Raw genomic sequence first — 21,309 nt, 5'->3', positions numbered from 1 at the left:
ATTAACGGGGTGCTAAGCAAGAATTTCCTCTGTGTAGTTTCTCAAACAAATGTCAATAAAATCAAGGCGGGCACAAGTAGAGAAATGCCACTGGAGTGTATTGAGATTCTGCGGCAGCATTGCCGCACAGCGTTTCCATCTCCTCTGGGCATTTTACTGATCAATCAAAGTAATTGATTGGCTCGGTTCCACGTGGAAGTTTTAATGGTGGTCTAGTTATGAGACGTACCGGCAGGCGTTGCGGCAATTTAGGAACCATGATGGGTAAACAACAAACATTAATGCATAAGTTAAAAAAAATAACAGGTGTGAACTCGTGCATGCGGTGTCTTGGTCACATGATCACACCTATAATAAAGCACGCAGCTGACACCGTCGACTCATCTTTCACTCGCAAACACCTCCAAAGGTGTGCAGCTGTTAGATTTCACAGATCCAATCTAGTAAAAAAATTGAACCGATGAAACTGAATCACACTGACTGAAATTAACACCACTATTTATAAAGGTGAGGAGAAAAGTGGCAGGAAGGAGGGAACGGAGAAAAACGGGAGGTTAAATGAAAAGGGCCTCACAATTTCCGCCTGCTGCCCTTTCTCCATTGCTGATGGTCAGCTAATTGCAACCATTACTGTCACACGGGACGACGAGCGGAGAATTTAGAGGAAACAGAATCAAAAGAGTGAGAGAAGGACAGAGCGGTGAAGATGAAGGCAATTTTGACTGCGTGATGGAGGTACAAGAAAGGGTGGCAGGCAATTTCAACAGGCAATTTTGACATTGAAATAGAAGCTCTGGGCAAAACATTCTCATATGAAATATGGATGCTCTTAGAGTTTCTGTGTGTGTGTGTGTCTGTGTAGCCATGCTGGTAGTGCACAGGGGAAGCCTCAGCTCTATAATACATTAGTCTCTTTGGGGACATGCCCTAATTAATGGCTTGACCTCCTAACGGGTAGCCCCCTTCTGCGAGTTAACATTTAGCAGCGCACCCTCCGGAGTTAGACTCTGAAGTGCATTTAATAAAAGAAGTGACAGTGACATTAATGAGACAGTCGAGACAAGTACAGGGCTTCGTTTTATTTTCCAACAATTTATATTCAGATTTCTTTTCCTTTTTTTTTTACACGTCTCACCTCAGAAGCGAGCGAGAGAGACAAATAATACAAAGCAACATAGAATTAAACTAAACCAAGAGAACAATTTAGACCAAAAAAAATGCACACACACAAACACACACACTCGCGCATGCACACACACACGCATACACAAACAAACAGGCGTCAAATACACTGATCCTGTTTCTGGTCAAAGGCAACTGACTCCTGCTGCAGACTGCTCTGTCTCCGTGTATTTACACAAACAGTCCGCCCGTTAACGACTGCAGGAGAGGATGTCACGCCTGCTTTATCCATCAGCTCCGTGTGTGGTTCTCAATCCGTCAGGGTGAGATTTGGTTAGAAGAAAAAGTTCCCGTGAAGCTCCCTGGTTGTTCTGTGGTAAATGAACTGTGATCACATTTTATTTATTTATTTAAATGTTTGTTTTTGTCAACACCGTGTGTGCCCGTTGATTAGTGAGTGTCCATCAGTGCCGCTGTCCCTTCGTCCTCAGTTGGACTTGGACCAGATCTTGCCGCTGCCTCGCAGCCTGGACAGAAAACAAATACAAAACTCAGCTGGTGTTTTTTTTTTTTTATTTAAATAATTTGATGACTTACATGTTTACTTTCTGCTTGCTCTACTGAAGCAACAAATTACTGATGCAACCTGGGTGCAAAAGTGTCTTTATGCTAAAATTCCCAACACCAGTATTTACAGTTTTGTTTTTTTCGCAGTGGCACTGATCACAGTGGATTTTCTTCTCCTGCATATTTCGGCAAAGAGCAGATTTCTAATAATAACAGCTGCAGTATCAGTCCCATCCTTTAAATAGCTTCATAAAGAAATGGTGTCAAAACTCGTTTTCATTTGAGGATTGAGGTTAAGCTATCATTAATTTGGATTTTAAAACACTGAGTGGATCTTCATTTGAATGATGTGTGGTGCTGAGTGATGGAAATTACAGGGCTCTATGCTTCGTCAAAATGTGACAGGCAGCCAGAAAATAATCACTGCTCTCTGTTTGACAAGAACAACATAAACAGCAGCCAAGCAAAGCATCTCGGCCGGTCACTGGAGGGGGGAAATGGTTCTTTCAGGAAGGAAACACGCGGGGCGTTTGTATATCCACTGACATTTTACAATCCAGGACAGATGTGAAATTAGCCACTGGTAATTAGGCCGGATGGAAGCAGAACAGAAAGAGAGTTCCTGATAGCGGGGTTATGGTACCGCTGCAAAACACTAATGTGCATCTGATAATAAAGCTACTTCATGCAGACACACGCTCAGGCACAGACAAGCCACTTACAGCAGCAGCTGGCTTTTTACTGTTTATTAGAAAAATGGAAACACGGTGGTTCTCGGCTGAATTAACTTTTGCTCTCTACAAGAAACCCGGACTAATGGCTTTAATTTAGTGTTTGAAGTAGTCTTTATAGTTTCATGCTTATAAGTAGGGATATACGTATTTATGAAGCACCTTTCAAAAATCACAGTTACAAAGTGCTTCAAAGAACAAAAGGAGGTGCAGCGATAAAACAAACCTAATGGAAAAAACCTCCATATGAAGCTTTTTGTTCCAATTTTGTGACTTGTAAAAATGAATTTCTTATTTGGATGGGGGAGGGAAGAACCTCAACAACAGAAACTTCATTTAAAAGCGTACCAACCAATTTGAATAAAATGCGTTCAATCTGTAAAATATTTAGCCATGAAAACAATAAATGCAATTTCTATGCAAACTCCTGGTGGGTGCTTTTGTATAACAAAATAAATAAATATGAAAGCAGCTCACTCAAAATACTCTGCTGCCCGCTACGTGCAACCACTACAAACACAGCGGGACGCCACTCACCCTTTCACCTTTGAGCTCTTTTTGCCTGGTTGTCTCGGTTCCTGAGAGGAAGCGGGGTCTCGTGGCTCGGCGGGTTGGTCTGCGTCCTGATTGGAGGCGGCTCCAGCTGGAGCGGGGCCTGACGACGGAGACGCGGTGCTGGCCTTTAACGTCTTCTGTAGATTTGAGACCTGGTGGAGAAGTGAAGAGAGAGGGTAAAAACGGAAAATTAAAGGGACGAGCGTGGGTGTCCTCTTGTGTTAGTGACACCAGGAGGCCGTGTCAAAAATATTTAGAACAACTGGTAACGTAAAACTCTTGTGTCTGGGCTGCTGTTGGTCCTTCAGCCTGCTGTGGAGAAGACAGCAGTCATAACAGACAAAGAACTTCTTTGTAGTGAAGTGAAACTGAGTTAAAAATGATTAAGACGGTCCACTGCGGCTGCTGTCTGTGTGTCTCGTGCTGATTGTTTGGTCTTTGATATTTTTCCCATCTTCTTTCCCATTGCGCTGAACTCTGCTGTCCTGTTCAAGCCAAACTTTCAACCAATCAGCATTCTACCTACATACAGCGTCACTGCTACATGTCTTTGTCGCCTGCACACCCAGAATGAAGAAAAGGATCTACACAAGTGGACAAGCACACGTCAGGGAGCAGATCTTGTTTTTTTTGTGCATGTAAAAAGTTACAAAAACCAAACTCCACTCTAATTATCCTTTTATGGTCGCGTGCTGAATTTTGTAGGCTGGTGTACTGGCCGTGTTGGACACCAGAGTGTATGAACGTTTCTTTCTTTAGCGCCATTTCAATGATATAACAGTACAGGAGCTCAGAGATGGTCTGATTACAGAGTAGGAGATGCTGCAACAGCTTGAAAGCTTGCTTCCTACTTTAACTTCTTCTATTCCCATAACAGCACCGATGCTGAGAACATGCAAGTGACGACTGCAGTGTGTCAGGTGCACCTGAACCAAGAAGTGTCAACGATCACAGGACTGTGGTGACATCACAGTTGACGCACAAAAAACAAATGCTTAATAACAGGTTTTTCTTCCTCAGAAAACGTGTCGCTGAAAAGTCGACACGTTTTCTACATCACTGTAGATAAGAATGAACAACTGCCTCGGTCCCACATTAGTCTAAAGGGCCATATACAAATGGATGTGATGGTGAGAGGCAATGGTCAGTGAGTTCTTAGGCCTGACCAGGAGGTATCCCACCCCTCTCCTACGACAACCTATGACAGGCTCCAGTTCCCCCGACTCTTCAAGTGGGACAGGTGGAGAGAACCAAATTCAGAGACTTGTAGAGATGACTGCCGAAATGACCGCGACACAAGATGCTCATTTATCCTGAACCAGAACCTGTAACATCCACTAGCAACCAGCTGTAAACAATAGGATTCAGAGCGATTCAGCTGATAAATCAATCACTTTAAATTCGGGGAGAGGTTATCTGTGTCTTCTAAGGTAATGAAGAGCCCGTGGATGACTTCTGGAGGGAACAGCCTGCATTTAGAAGCTTTAAAGTAGATTTTGTATCACAGGAAACTTATAAAAGCTTTTATGTTCCACTGATTGTAATAAGTTACCTTTAAATATCCACTCCTTGCCATCTTTTCACTTCTTCAAACATGCTTTGCTTTGTCGCCTCAAACCAGATTACTTATGCTTTCAGTAATTCAATCAGTTTTCTTCATCTCTTCTTTTAGTGGAGTGATTTATTGGATGATTTGTTTTCTATAAGGTTGCAATTTGTTTTCTTGTTTCTTCTTTTCTTTGTTGTGCTATTTTTATTATGTTTCTTCTTCTGCACTTAAATATAAAATGTTACATCTCGAGCAGTTTAACCGCATGTAATAATTGCCAGCACAGTGCACGGCAAATGTGGCTAACACTGCAGTGTTGTTTACTTCTTCTGTTACTCTCTCTGCTTCCATAAACTGTATTTTAAAAGAGCCGAGTTCCCAATAAAGCAGTTCTCATTTACATACCTCTATTTTTCTCTTGTCAGACAACAGGACAAGCATGAAATAGTGACACAAACACGTCCCATTATACTGATGTTAAGCAGCCTTAACTGACAAGCCATTATCCGAGCTGCTGCACTGCTAAATCCTGATTTTATAACGACAATGATGTAACAAAACCACAATTCAGAAAAGTTAACGGCAATGTATAAGCTGCGATATTGTCCATATTTACATGTTAATCTCTCAGAGGAATGCGTTTAGTTAATCTTATGAAAACGCTGTTAACTTAAGCAGTCCGAGTCCACTCATGTGAACTGCAGGTAGAAGCAAGTTAAATTTAGGATGTTTTAAGACCTTTTCAAGAGAAAAAAAGAGACCAAGCATGGAAAGAGAATACACATTCATTCATTTTTGGCACGTTATCCATGGTTGTCTGTCTCTATGTGTTGACCCTGTGACAGACATCCTGTGGCGACCTGTCCAGGTCGTTCCTCGCCTCTTGCCCCGTGACAGCTGGGATAGGCTCCAGCGCCCCCCGTAACCCTGATGGTGTCAACGGGAATAGAGATTATTCCCACATACAGGGTGTATGAGAAAGAATTATCGTGATTTATTTATCGTATTGACGCATGCTGTGAGTCCAGAGGGGCAACACATCGAACACTTGTGAGCATTGTTTATATTTTGTATGTAAAACTTTTATTAAACTAATTTTCCTATTGTTTCATGAACTGTTTTCTATAGATATAAGAACAGCCTCCTATAAAGTAGCCACATCTAAATATGCAGCAGTGGCAGAAACAGTGGTGTTGTCTTATCCATACTAAAGTCAACACTTTCAAAGGTCATCTTATAGTTAAAATACACTAAGAACACTTTCACTTTAAGAACACTTTGAGGGCTTGATGCAGCTTAACTCTTTGTGAGCAAACGAACGCTTGTAAAAGGGTACGTCTGTGCCAAGAGAGCGGCTCGCTGGCACGACGAAAGCGAGGAAATGTTGATTTGGTAAGTAATTCCTAATTGGGGAGACTGGCCAGGTTTCAGAGTATGGACAGATGTGAAAGGGGAGTGGCAAATGTCGCCCAGCGGGTCAACAGAAGGTCAAAAATTCAATCCCGGGCTCTTCCATTTCACCTGTTGAAGTGTCCTTGGACAAGACACTGAAGCCCAGACTGCCACATACAGTCAGATGATGTGTTTTATGATTAGAAAGCTCTCAAAGCCTCTGCTGCTTGAATGTAGTTTTAATGTAAAAGGGATTTGAGTGCTCAGATGGAGTAAAGAAGTACTATGTTACTTTTGGTCCATTTACATATGGCACACGTACAGTTTGTTTAGTGAACATGTAAAACTATTCTAGTTACCCCCAATGAGTCTGCAAATATCTGTAAGTCTACATTAAAACAACAGTGAGGTACCTACATGAATACAAAAACATGTTTGTGTAGCTGCATCTGTTCCTGTTCACACTGCCCATGAATGCCTTTGAAAGTCCCCTCTCACTTTTCCATGCAAATTTGCAGTGAAAAGTTTACGTGAGGCTTCGGCCCCTTTTCCACAGACAGGACTTTAACCTTGCTGAGCTGCTCTCTTGCACGGAGAGGGAGTTTTGTACTAAGACAGCTTTAACCTTGGAAGATGCCCACTTGATTTGTCAAGCTCGAGCTAGTTGGAGCAATCACACATCATCAGTGAATTTACTGTCTAAATCTGGCATGAATACTAATAATAGAGGGGTGTGTCAGTGCCTGTGTGACTGACAGCATCTAGCAGGCTGCCTGAGTGTTGATGAAGGGAACATGAGAAAAGTAAACAAACTTGCACCGTGGCTTCATGTCAGTCAATTTAATGCAAATCTCGAAAAAATGTAAAATAAAAATGCATTCATTATCTTTTCTATTTTTTAACCCCACCAAGCAATTCACAGAGCTGCGCTAACAGAGAATAAAAATGTTTAGTTTAACATCAGCTGGACATTTAAGGGACTGCAGGTTTTTACTGACACAAAGTGCATTAGAAAAGAAATCACTTTAAATGGCCGTTATGAAATTGTTAATCGCATTCCCACTGATTACAGACTGATTACAGAAACGAGGTTGCAAATAACGATGCAGTCAGGGTGAAACTAGAATACCACAAATGGCTGGCAGGGAAAAAAGGGGAGATAGTAGCCAAGCGGAAAAGAGACAGAACTGAAGACTGAAGGGAGGAAGGACTTACTTCTGTTTCCACTTGGACTTTGACCTTTAGCTGGCTCTCTCTGTATTGGTTTGCCCTCGAGACTTGCTCCTCAATACCACACAGAACTGCCTCACAACCTGCACACCTGAGAGAGAACAAAAGCACAGAGTAAGAAAAACAGATAATTGAGACATAAATCTAAAGTGTGTCCACAGACACTTAGAGGTGATACTGACCACTCCTGCAGCGTGTTGATTATGTTTGGCAGCTCATTAGGGCCGAGGTCGCGACCCACGCTGCAGTCTACCTCCACCTGCTGGTTCCTCTGATCCAGTTTCCCCTGGATGATGTCGCAGTAAACAGCTTCAATCAGCAGGTCCTCGAGTTCCCGCACGTTCTTCAAATCGAGCTGTTGCAGGAGCAGCGAGTATGGCAGGCACTGAGGGGAAAATAAAGAGAAGAGGAAAGTGTAGGTAAGCAGGCAGCTAATTTGATTTCACTTCAGTGCTCTGATGGAAAATGACTAAAAAAATGTTACAGTGAAAACGCTCATTTGTGTAAATGTCACTGCCAGAGGAAGATGAAAGGAGCTCAAAACTTTACAATCCTTCACTGGGCAATTAGTGAGTTCAAACCCACATGTAGGGAGAGCGGTGACACATTAAGGAGAAAAACAAGGGGGCAGGAGTGAAAAGAGGGATGTTAACGGACACAGAGATTAAGTTAGAGGAGGAAGAAAAAAAAAAAAGACAGCACTGGTGAGAATAATGAATCTATTATTTATCAGGAGCAGAGAAAAGAAAAGGGCACAAGGAGAGGTGCAGGACAGTGGAGAGATGCTGTAACAAACCACATAAGATGAATACTTTATCGTGGACATGGAGTGCTGGCACTGAAATTTCAAATGACACGAAGGGTACAAGTTGTGCTGGTAACTTTTCTTGAGAAATTAAGAAGCTCGTCTGTTGTTTTCCTCCAAATTTAGCTGATATATTTACAGCCACAAGCTTAGGATCACAGCCAACCTCACACGAGTGTTAAAAAGAAAAAGAGAAAAAAAAAATCTGATTATGAGCCCGAGGAAAATAGCAAAGCCATCTAAAGGCAGAATTGCCCACATATCATTTATATCAGGGCTTGCTTTATGACGCCTGCAGCAAATTTATTTTCTAAGATTGAGACAAAGAAAACAAAAATCAATACAACACCACAGCTCATCTGCACTTTTATGTAAAACCTGGACGAGAGAATAATGGACCTGTACCTTGAGGTTGGAAGCCAAGCTGATGATTGACAGATGACGGAGTTTGTTTCTCTGTGCCGGGGTCAGCTCGGGAAGTGAGGCTGCTCTCTCTACAGCAGCAGACGAGAATAATAATACACAAAAAAACAAATAGAAACACAATGGGAAACATTTACCAGAACAGTGTGTAAGTGTTACTTTACAGAAGGTCAAACAGCCACACATAACAGAGGCAAAACTTATTACTCTGAAGTGTAATGTTACACAGCGAGGTGCAGGTGAGTGTGGAGCTGTTTAAGCAGTCAGAGAACAGAGTCGGGAGGAAGTCCATTTCCTGCAACTGTGCCTCCTGCTGACTCGCTACCCTGGTGACAGGACTCACGCCCCCTGAGATAGCAGCTCTGACAGCTCCTCTAAGGGATCCACTACACAGCTCTATGAAAGTAAATGTGCTCCCTGACGGCAAGTCTCAAAAGGGAAAGAACAATAAAGTAGGCTACAATCTTTTTTTCCAGGCTATTGGTTGATCTTCAGTACATAATTAGTCATAATTAGGATTCCACTTCTACTTGAAGCTTCCTGGTGTGTTACGCAGAAAGCAATTTAAGTTGGAAAAGATTTGTTTACAGTCTGTTTGTGACACAGACAGTCATCAGTCTAAATAGGCTGAGGTACTCCACCAATTTTTATCCATGAACCACCTGCCTGCAGCATTTCAGGTGAGGGTGTTTAAAGCCTCTGTGTCAAGGTGCCTGCCTTGAAGCAAAGAAATACGGCTCATAATAAGAGTTGCAGGGCCACCCTATTACTTATTTACATTGTGCTGCCGCTGCAATACCTTTGTAGTCGCAGTAGGTTCCATAGGCAAAGAGGTTCAGGAGCTGGTACACCGGTGCATGAGGACCATTCTCCAGCTGTGGTTTGGAGAGAAGATGAAAGAGAAAATGATGTGGCAGAATATTGTAAGTAATGAGACTCTCTACATAAGAGCTATGCAATGGCATTTTATCCATGGACAGAGCAGAGGTGTTTCTGTGAGTCAGTAAAAAAGAAAGAAACACAACAAAAGACCTGACTGGTATACTCAAATGTGTTAGGACTATTCTGCATTCGTACCAGGCTCCAAAATCCATCTCTGGTGATCTGTGGGTCATTCCATCTCAGTTTATAATAAAAAAAAAAAAGAAGTTCCCACATGACAGTTTCACAGTTTTGCCTGAAAAGATTCCAGGTAAAGATGCACTATTTAGCAGGAATTATGCTGAATTTCAGCTCCCTATTGACATTAATTTTTGCAGAAAAAATACTTTAAGTTATGAAAGGTTTTAGATGTTTTATAGCATAATTTTTGAGTGGCAACTTTAAAATTCTAGAAAATTACTTGAGCTGTGTCCTTCAAATATTTCAGGGTAAATATCTGGTGCTGTCTCTCTGACTCTCAGGAGTGTAGCTCAGGTTAACAAAGAATGATGGATGTTTGAAGCATCATAAATATTTGGATGCCTAATCTCTTTCAATTTGGAGTCCTGAAGAAACTGCAAGTTAACGTAGGGATAAGTAAGGGCTTATATTTTCTTTATAGCTTCTCATATACAAGACATAAAATATTCTTTAAATCAGTCCAGATCAGCTGAATGGTTTCACTGATATTCAAGCTTGAATATGGAAAACAAAAACACATTTTCATTCAACTTCACTGTGATATTTCCCAGCTATGACCCAATGTACCAAATCTAAATTACCTTTTTTTGAAAGAGGACATTTCTGCTAATAACATATCAAAATTTGCGACAGTGTTTTCTCTCACTGTCCCAGTATGAATTTTGAAATACTCATATTTATGCATGGCAGTTGAGGATTATAATAAATTCAAATATTTCTAAAATTTACTGGATCTAAGACAAAGGGCCTAAATTTCACCCGCTGCCTTTCATTTTTAATAGCCGAGATAAAATTTGAGAGATTGTCCTTATCAGATTATTGGCTACAGAGATACTGGGGCTTCAAAAGTGCATTTTAACATTCTTATTTAAGTATTTCCAAGATATAATTTTCAATCACTTGATCATAAAGTCTCAGTAATTCAGCTAATGACATTTTTTTTTCAAAGAAATTATAAATACTACACCAACAGCATTTAATTCATTTGAAGAAATATAATATAACACCACATGCATTCACATGCATGAATTCTGTTACCTGTATAGCTTGCATCATCAGCGTTAATGAAACAAGTTATCTTCAATAGCAGAATGTAACTAAAAGTTGAATTCCTTCATGGAAGTCTCAGCCTTTTTATGTCATCCTCCTTAATTACATATCTGCATCCAGTGTACCAGGAACTCCTGCCTGTAATCATGTGCTTATGGTACTGAGCACACATCCTCTCTTCTTGGCTAGAAAAAAAAACTTCCTGCTGGGCCCTGAAGGTGCATAAATTAAATTAAAACATGTTGCTCGGCTTCTGAAACAATCTTTGGCTCCCGTACATAAATTTAAGAGTGTCAAAAAAAAAAAGAAAAGAAAACACCTCATACTGAGAAAATGAGACAGAACACCATCACAAATTTTGATATATTATTAAAAGAAACCTTCTCTTTCTAAAAAAGGTAATTTGGATTTTGGTAGATGGAGGCATACCTGGGGAATGTCACACTGAAGTTGGATGAAAATGTGTTTTTTTCCCCCTCCACCTATACTGAAGCTTGAACATCAGTGAAACCATTCACCCGATCTTTTAAAGAATATTATATGCCTTGTGTATGAGAAGTTATAAACAAATTATCAGCCCTCTACTCTCCCCTTCCAGAATTTGTAGTTTCTACAAGCCTTCAAATCTGCTGTCAGAGATTAGACATCCAAGTATTTATGACACTTCAAGCTGCCATCATTCTATGTTAATTTAAGCTACACCCCCGACAGTCCATATTAATATCGTCATGGTACCAGATATTTCCTCTGAAAAATCTAGCTCAAGTAATTTTCTAGATAAATGAACTTTAAAATATCCCCTCAAAAAAAGATGCCAGAAAAACGTCTGACAGCAGGGACCTGAAATTTAGCATAATTCCTATTAAGAGACTATCTTTGCCCTGGCAAATCTGAGATGGTCAGGTGGGAGGCATATGATGAACTGACACAGAATGACCCCCGTCTAATATTTCCTGGTCCTTAACATTTAAATAGTAATCACATCCATTTCCTCACCAGGGTTTTTTCTTGGCTCAGAGTTGGCCTTAGGCGGGTGACTACACACAGCATGATAAGGAAGATCGCCTGGTACAGTTACCTTATACCTTATGTGGCCATTTAATAAACAAACGTGTCAATTATATTTTAATTAATAAAAACCTGGCTAAAACATGCATGTTAAACAGTCGGGTACTAACATAGTGCTTTTCTACTAAATCTGATCACTCTTTGCTACTCCAAGCCTCATCCACCTGAAACACACACATTCATACAAGTGCTTTCATCGTTCACACACTTACACTCTGATGGATGAGGGCAACTCTGCAGTCAGTTTCTTGCCCAAGGATACTTTGACAGGCAGGTTAAGGGAGACAGGGATCGAACCACTAGCAATTAGCAGACAACCTGCTCTACCTCCTGATGCACAGCTTCCCCATGGTTTAAAAAAATTTTTTTTAATATAACTTTAAAAAAAAAAAAAAAAAAAAAAAAAGAAAGAGGGCAGGTGAAATTCTTCTTTGCTAATGTCCAGCTGCTCTATTGCAGAAATCCTATTCCATTTTAAACCATTTTCCCTGTCCTTATAAATAACTGGAGGCCATCTATTAAATTTAACAGAAATTATAGGGGGGAAAGGAATGACCGCAGTGGCCCTTCGTCTGACTTCTGTAATTGCCTACGTCGATTTGAGTGTTGTGCATGTCTGGAAAGTAGCTAAGAGGAAAGGAAAATATTCACTGCTGTTAAAAATACAAATATTGTCTGATGAAAAGAGAACACTTGTCTTTGTCCTGCCAGAGGAAAATCACAATAGAACTGAATAAACTCACACAGGATGTTTGGAATAGATTATTGTGTAAATAGATGCACAGTTAGAAAACAGTGAGGGAAAAAAACACAGAGGTAAATATTTGTGTAGGCTGTTGTATTGTTGCTCTTCTGTCTAAACTGACTCCAAACCGACATTTTTAATTTCCTGTGGTATTTATCACTTTGTCTGAACTGTTCAGAAATCTCAACTTTAGCTTTTTTCTCTTGTCTTTTTATTGCAATCTGTTAGTTAAAATGTCCTCTGCTATATTTCTTTAGGACTGCTTGTCTTTATTTTTTTTCACCTTGGTATGGTTCATTATTAAATAAGGACAAATGCAATTTATCTGTTTAGCTCCTAAAAAAGGGTGTCTCAAATCCTTAGCAAATATTCCCGCTGGTCTGGCTTTTTCTCCTTTTCACGGCTTAACTTAAGTAATGGATGAATGTTTCTGCTAAATCACACTCTCCTTTAAAAGCAGCATTTCGCTTCAAAAACAGGGTATTAGCTGTGTGTATGTAACGTGTTATCCTGCACTTTATGGTGCCTTCAGGAGCTCGATGCTTATTATGTGTTGTTGTGTTGATCGGAGGGTGAGTTCTGATTTCAGTCACTGGAACATAACTGTGGTGTTTTTCCACTTGCACGGATGGCAAATGTGATTCAGTTTGTAAACACTTGCAATCATACTACACACAAGCTGTGCAGCCACTGGTTTGGCTGATCAGCTTCTTCTTGTATTCATTAAAGGACATTTTTGTAATTTCCCTCTGCAGTTTTTAACTTAAAATTTCACCACCAGGGGGCAGCATTAAGACAGGAAGGTCTGCCATTTACCTGGCCAAAACTGTAAATAAGACTGTGCTTAATAATTTTTCTGGTTAAGTGATTAAGCTTAAAGGTTATAGTGACTTACTGCATAATCTTGTGGGACCAGCTTGGCTCTAGTTCATCTTCAGTTTATATATCTTCAGGAAATTGACTTGTTAAGTCTGACATCATTATCACTTCAGGATCCAAAAGCTCCTTCAGGTCCAAAAAGCAAACAAGCACTGAGGCACCACTGAGTTAAAAATGGTGCAAATTCTTTCAGCTCCAATAAAATTATCAGTGTGGTTGTTCTCTGTGGTGTTGTTGGTAGCTTTAGTTAGTTTTGGAAGAATTTATTGATGGTGTATTTAAACACAAGACTTAACTAATAATGATTTTCATTCATGCCAGGACTGACAATATCCCAAAGGGCAGAGTATGTGGATAAAGCGTGAGGAAAGAGCATTTACCTCTCTGACATTAGGCAGCTCCAAGATGTCAGAGAAAACATAGAGGCCTGGGGTCTCCAGCAGAGAGCTGACAGCCTGGGCCAGTGCTGAGCCTGACAGAGACAGGAGCTGCTCCACCTCCATCTGATGCCGGGAGGACACAGGTACCAGAAACACAGTTAGCAGGTTAGACGAGACAAGGATACTACAGAGACAAGGATGAGCTGCAGAGCAATCACGATAAGAATCAAATAGATATCCTCTCTTATTGCCTTAGCTCTGCCACTTTATTAAAGCCCTCTGGGGACATCATATCAAAATCTTTGAAAAACACAAGAACAAGAACCACAATGGTCTATTAATGAAGCCTCAGACCCCACAGCATCTGCGTGCAATGCCATGCCCTTGTCAAACCTTCCAGCCACTCATCACTTGTTGAAAATATATCTATATAAATGAACAATACTCACTCTAATTTAATGTCCAACAGCCAAGGGCTCTTGACCAAAGCACTTAACCCTCAAACTGCCTGGAGAGCTCCTCAGATACTGAAAGAGCAGCTTAACTGGGCAGTACCAAAGCAGGCAACAAGTGAAACGAATGTGAAGCAGGGCATGTATATTCATCAGCCCACTCCCTCAATAGAAATACGATGCAAATGCACTTTGGGCTGAAGGCAGCACCAGAATAATTACCTAAGTACTGACATGAATCTATCTGCGCCTCAAGCAGACACTTAAAATCTGGAAAGAAAACAAACAACCTAATAAACATCCAGGACCATACCCCGATCTAACCCGTCATATTTAATGTTTTCTTTACATTCTCTAGTTATAAAAATCTAAATGTATGCCAGTTTGATCCCACTTCCTCCTGATTCAAATGAGCCTCAACTGAGCAAATGATGGGATATTTTAAGATCTTAATCCCAGTAGACACATCCTGGGACACAAGGGAAGTTGGTATTACAGATGCATGATTAAATTATTGCAGTTGCATCATACTGGCATCATTACCTTAGGCCACTTCCTAAAATTTATGCAACAGTGTCTGGATACCCATTGTGGTGCTAATACTACTCTGCCTGCTTCTGCTGATGGCACCAATATAGTATCTTATCCCCATAAATTGGACACATTTAGATGCACATTTTCTGTATGTCGCCCCATCGCATCATCATTGAGGAGGTCCAAAGTGCACATTCCCAGATGAGCTGAAAAGGTGAGTGGACATGCGATTTAATCAAACAAGTTAACCTACACCGTGCTTTAGAAACACCGCCCCTCGTACTTTCAGGGCTTTCTAAAAGTCAAATCAAGCTCGAAGTGTGAGGTTGAACGGGATCCATCTGTATACCTCAACTGAATTTAAAAGATGGCCAAAACTGGCTGCATATCAGTGAGAGGTGGCATGAAGAATTTGTTGATCTGCTCAATATGAGAGATGCAGCTGTCCAGACACAAGATACTGTGATATAATAAACATGAATAAAACAGAAAAAACCCCACTGTCATTCATGAATAAATTTAAACGGACAGACAGCTGCAAATTAAGATACGTGGTTTTAACAAAGACCTTAGGTAATGCCTGTATTATTCTTTTTAACAACTTATCCTTAATTTTGCCTATTCATTTACTTTAATTGTGTATTAATGTTAATACAATGTCCCTGTCCTACCATATTCAGGCATTACAAGTCCTACTCAAAACATTCAGTTCTTTAGCTATTGTTATTGCTGAGAGGAGCTCTATATTTGGACAGCTAGAAAATCAAAGTGACTAAGACAGTTTATTAAATAATAAAAAGTCTATACTGCAAGCAGAAGAAATACAAAATTGAATTTTGGAGCTGCAAGCTTCCATTGTTTTCTAATACACCAAACTCACTAAACAGCTCCCTGTGCTATAGACTTTGCATCTCAACCAAGACACATGCTGAAGGTCACTGCAAACCACTGCTAAGGCTTGAGTTTTTGTTTTGACACTTCACATAGTCAGCTTCTTATTAAATGCTGAGGCAAACTGAGCCATAAAAACACAGAGGTTACAGCCTGTGCAAATACTATAAACCTAAAACAAAGAACAGAAACTTAAATCATTTTAAAGCTACTTAAAGGAAAATAACTGATGAGATGTTTGGTTCTAGATTAACTAAAACCATATGGACAGAGGGGTTTGTGTCCTCTTTACCTTTCTGCAGGCAACTTTGGGAGCTGCATATGTTTTATGTTTGACTGCTGTCTAGACCAGGGTCACTGCATATAAACACATTGATTTGTGTCATTTTAACAGCATTTTCGAGCCCTCATAATCTCTTAAGTACAGGAGGAGCTGTAGCATGAAATTTTCTGGGCTGAAAAACAAATTTAACATCGAGTGAAGAACTGCAACCAAATTAACTTTACACCCACTCCAAGTGTCACCATCTAAGGCTAAAATCAATTTTTTGTTAAGCACAGTTTTTTCTGTAACCAACTTTGAGGATCATCATGGGATATATCACTGTTCAAATAACTAAACTGCATCGATGTAATGTCTATCACATAGAATAACAGAAACAAACACTGGTACCCAGAAAGAAACTTCAGGAAGTGCATTTTGGATAAACTCAAGGGTTATACCACTGTGTAAGGTATCTGGCTGGTGAAAACAAGCTATGAAAGCTATATACCTACATTTTGGTACCAAATTTTCACCCACTGAGGGCTTGAAAAAAAAGACTTTTTCATAGTGTGAAGGTAAATTTAGCATATGTTCTTAGAATATTGAATGGTCATTAATAAAAAAGAATCTGTTTATTCGGAGAGGCTCAGGTGGGAGACACTCACTGAATTTATCGTTGAATGACCCACCAACCTGATTAGCATGTTTGCTGTTTCTCAATGCTAATGTTTTCTTTCTACCCTTTCCCCAACCAGTAAAGACAGATGGCAGCCCTCACTGAACCAGTCTGGTTCTCTCTGAGGTTTCTTCCTGCTAATAAGACCGGTTTTCCACCCCCTACTGTGCTTGCTCGAATGAAAATTGTTGTGCTTTACTTTAAACTACCATATTTTCCTCACTATAAGGCACACTTAAAATCCTTTAATTTTCTCAAAAATTGACAGTGCACCTTATGTATGAATTCTGGTTGTGCTTCCTGACCTTGAACTGATTTTATGTGGTACACAGCGCTCAAAAATCTGTCAAAAAATGTTTTAGTATGACTTAAGCTACGAAGCCGCACAGCTTGATGGATTGTTGGAGCATTATGGCTACCATAGTCAGGAGCCTCGCGGAGTAATCTGGGTACAAAACTCTGTCCGCATCAGGTCCCAAAGTCAGACGAACACGGAGTTAGAAGTTATCAGGAAGTTAGCTCGCTAGTTTCCACCTAAACAAGATATACCATGTTCTGACAGAGAGATTTCTGAAAAAATTAAAATGTACAGCTCTGCTATCACTTCCAACATAAGTGAAGACTGAAAACTAAACAGCAGTGACGTTTGTAGCATTACTGAAGTTGGGCTAGATGGTATATAATGATGTGCTAAATGATCGCTAGCGGCACAGCTATGCTAGCATAACATAAACAGTAAAGCTGGAGGATGAATGCTAACGCTTGTTTCGCTTAATGCGCCTTATAATCCGGTGCGCCTATGTAAGAAAACAGACCCGTTCATCGACAGTGCACCTTATAATCCAGTGCGTCTTATGGTCCGAAAAATATGGTAGTCACTATTCTGAAATCCCCTGAGATTACTTGTGTTATAATTTTGTAGCATTTTAAGTATCATCTACGTATCAAAACTGTGAGAGTTAAAACACTAGTAGACTATTTAGAAGTAAGGCCATAACTATTAGTCTGTCAATTGGCTTCATTTGTTCGGAATATGAAAATTAAAGATTAACCAACTGTGGAATTATGGGCCCATATTGGTGGTAATTATCATTATTATCTCATTTTGAATTTGATAGTAGCAACACATCTCAAAAAAGTTCTTCTTTTTCATAGTGTTCCAAATGTTTTCAGTCAGCAAAAGAGCTGGATTGCAGGCAGTCCAGTTCAGCACCCGGACCCGGAAGTAACGCTGTTTTCATAGCAGCGGTATGCAGTTTCACATTGTCTTACTGATTTATGGAAGGACTTTTTTGAAGAAAAAAAAAAAAAGCAGATAATCCCTCTCCTCTTTAGTCAAGAGGATACAGTGTCCACATTTTGCAAAAAGAATTTCAAATTTCAATTCATATGACCTCAGAACAGTTTTCTATTTGCCTCAGTCCCTTTTCAATGAGCTGTGACCCAGAGAAGATGAGGTTTCTGGATCATGTTCACATATGGATTATTATATGCATAATAGAGCTTTAATCTGCATTTGTGGATGTGATGTTGAAGTGTGTTAAAAGACAGTAATATCAACAAGTGTTCCTGAACCCCTGCAGTGATTTTCAGAATAACATAATCCTGTCTGTTTTTAATGCAGTGTTGCTTGAGGGGCTAAATTGCAATGCCATCCAATAGTGATTGTCGACATTGTCCCTTGGGCACTTTGAATCATTTAATATTGTTGTGGACTGCAGATGATGAGATACTCAAAGTCTTAACAACTTTATTATTGAGGTACATTACTCCAAAACTATGCTCCAATTTGTAGATGCAGTTTTTGTTTTTTGGCAACAGATCATGTTACTGACATTTTGCCAATTAATCCAATTAGTTACAAAATATTCCTCCATCTGTTTCTTCTTCATACCGCTTACTTTTTAAACCTTTAATTGCTCCCAAACCAAATTTATTGAAACATGTTTCTGACATGAAATTCAAAATGAGCGAATATTTTTCATAAAACAGTGTCTCCATGTGAATAAAATCTGGGTTTGTGAGATTTTAAAATCATTTCATTCTGTTTTTAGTCACATTTTACACAATGTTGGAATTGAGTTTGTGCTTGCCAACACACTGATATTCCCTTAATAAGGCTAATACTAGCGCTTACTAATATTCACTTCATGTTTATCAGTGTACCCTTGAGAAACTGTCGTTCACACTCTACCAGAGATAAGGGTGACACCTTCAAATAGCTTGTTTAGTCAAACGAGCAGTGTACCACACAAATTATATTTAAAGTGTTATAAATACCTCTGGGAACTAAACCATTTTTGTCATGTTTGTTTTATGGATATATTTAAATTGACTGTTCTGCATGAAAAAGGAGTACAAATACATTTTAGCACTAATTGACATTCATAAATAAGAGCCTTCTTTGCTGACAGTTTTCTTTCAAAGTCACAAATAAATCTGCAACTTTTCAGGTCATTAATACAATACTGTTTGAATCAACTTGTGTGCATAAAGTTTGCATTTAAATATGAAACTACTTCAAGCAAAGTTCCTTCACCACTTGGAAGCCACGTTGAAACCTATCCGTGCGTATATTTCCAAGCATTATCTATAATTATTTGTAATTATTTGTTTCCTTGCTTGAAGTTTTACTTCTATCACCATGTTAATTTTGTTACATTCTTTGTTAAAATTAAATTAATATCCGTCTTTCAAGTCTAAAGCAGCAAACAGAAACGTCTCTGTCATTCTGTACTGATTCAAGATCTCAATTTTAAACTTGTTAATATTAAATAACAATAACAACAACAACAACAATAATAATAATAATGATCTATTTATTCAAACAAAAATCAACCAAAACATAAAGTGGCGCTTACAGAGACTTAAAGGGTCATGTGTTGTCCTGAAGTAAGTAGTTAAATTTAGGGTGCACTGATATTAAGCTTATATGCTTACCCGGGGCGAAACATCAAATCAGCTGTCAGATAAAGTGCTAAAGATACACATTATAACTGTAGTTTTGGGTAGCTGCCCGACTTTAAGCTCACTGTTTACGTAAACATTACCTATTATTCAAGCTCAATGTGTCATGCTAGCTCGGCTGCTAGCGACTAACTAGCCGCCGACAGGCTTCATCTAACCGCTGACTTCAGGCCTCAGTCCATTTTAAGGCTTCATATTGACTTCAAACATGCCACCATCGTATTCAGATAGCCAATAAACTACATATGCATTGAAATATTAAAACAAAAATGGTAAAACGCGGATTAGCGTGTTAAAATTTACCTTGTTGTGTTGGTTTCTGGCAGACAGCTTTCCTTTCGAGCGCTCAGTTCCGCTACAACAAAGTGACGTAATCCGTGATTGGACAGCCGCTCAAAGCAGGCGGGACAAAGGCAGCTGTCAATCACGATTTGTTGCAGCGGATTAGAGAGGAGAGCACCACTTAGCGGCGACTGGGTATACTCCACGCAAATGTTAGCGGACTGTACCGAGTGTCAATGTTCTCATGAACAGCAGTCAGTGATGAAATGCTTCTTCCTGATAAACACAAAGCCAAATAAAACAGTTAGCATGCTTTCAACTTAGGAACATAAATATGAAAAAAAGGCCTCAACTGTTTATTATCTTCAATAACCTTTACTAATATTTATTTTCTCTTTAATATTACTCTACATCTCCCAAAGTCTATGTATGTATTTCAGAGGGAAACTCAAGACAAGCATGCTATCTTTATCTTCTTATTTTGGCTGCTCCCTTTAGGGATCGCTACAGTGGATCATCTGCTAGCTCCTAGCATCCTCCTCTGTTACACCAATCCTCTGAATAGAATAGAATAGAATAGAATAGAATAGAATAGAATTCAACTTTATTGTCATTGCACATGCACAGGTACAGGGCAACGAAATGCAGTTTGCATCCATCCAGAAGTGCTTTAGTGATATAGATATATTACAATAAATATTAGCAATAATATAGATATGTAAATATATTACAGAAATGGGTCTATTATGGAATGTTATAATGTATACGGTATGAAGTATGTTGTGAATATTCTATAACTATAGTTATGTACAGGCTGTAGTGAGTACAAGCTATGTACAGGCTATGAACAGGATATAAATATGAAAAACTATACAGAATATGAAATAAATAACTTTACAGAATCTGAGATATACAGCTATACAGAAATGGGAACTTAATGATGGTGTTGGAACCATCAGCAGGTCTGCAGTCGTGGGTGAAGAGGGAGTAGAGGAAAGGGCTCATCACACAGCCTTGTGGTACACCGGTGTTCATTGTGATTGTAGATGAACAGTGGTTATCCAGCCGGACATGTTGGGGGCGGTTGGTCAGGAAGTCCAGTAACCATTTGCAGATGAGGGAACTGTTGCCCAGGTCTGTCAGTTTCCTGATGAGTTGTGAGGGGTGGATTGTATTGAATGCTGAACTGAAGTCTATAAACAGCATTCTGGCGTATGTATTGTTGTTGTCCAGGTGTGAGAGGACAGAGTGCAGTGCGATGGAGACTGCATCCTCTGTGCTCCTGTTCTGGCGGTATGCGAATTGGTGGGGGTCCAGGGTGGGGGGGAGACAGGATTTGAAGTGTGCTAGGACCAGTCGCTCTAAGCACTTAGTGATGATGGGGGTGAGTGCTACTGGGCGGTAGTCATTGAGGCAAGATGGGTTGGAGTTTTTGGGTATCGGAACGATGTCCTCCTTAAACAACATCTGAACCTACGCTCTGGTTTGGTTCTTTCCTTTAACATATTTCCTTAGGAATTAATACAGTATTCTGATTCTGAATCCTCCTGCCTGGAAGCTTGATATTCAACATTTTCTCAGTGATATATCCACACTCCCTCCTCTGCAAATAAACCAAACCATC

General features: G+C 39.7%; 1 protein-coding gene across 2 annotated transcripts; it reads right to left on the bottom strand.

The window, feature by feature from the left end:
* Nucleotides 1–1,064: 1,064 nt before the first annotated feature.
* Nucleotides 1,065–19,829, bottom strand: cops7a (COP9 constitutive photomorphogenic homolog subunit 7A). Of its 2 annotated transcripts, none has more exons than XM_040030124.1 (8): nt 19,707–19,829; nt 13,619–13,741; nt 9,174–9,249; nt 8,357–8,445; nt 7,329–7,531; nt 7,132–7,237; nt 2,966–3,127; nt 1,065–1,649 (listed from the first exon to the last, which is right to left on the bottom strand). In XM_040030124.1, exons 2-8 carry the CDS (start codon nt 13,739–13,741, stop codon nt 1,587–1,589), a joined length of 822 nt encoding a protein of 273 aa, XP_039886058.1. In that variant the 5' UTR covers nt 19,707–19,829; the 3' UTR covers nt 1,065–1,586. The 2 variants fall into 2 exon arrangements, with proteins under 2 accessions (XP_039886058.1, XP_039886059.1); XM_040030125.1 differs by having other exon boundaries at nt 2,958–3,127; nt 19,707–19,828.
* Between the last annotated feature and the right edge of the window lie 1,480 nt (nt 19,830–21,309).

The sequence above is a fragment of the Simochromis diagramma genome, unplaced genomic scaffold, assembly GCF_900408965.1.
Source record: "Simochromis diagramma unplaced genomic scaffold, fSimDia1.1 OVJJ01000361.1, whole genome shotgun sequence".
NCBI classification, from domain to species: Eukaryota; Metazoa; Chordata; class Actinopteri; order Cichliformes; family Cichlidae; genus Simochromis; species Simochromis diagramma.
The sequence above is the reverse complement of the archived record's forward strand: the minus strand, read 5'-3'. Positions and strand labels throughout refer to the sequence as shown.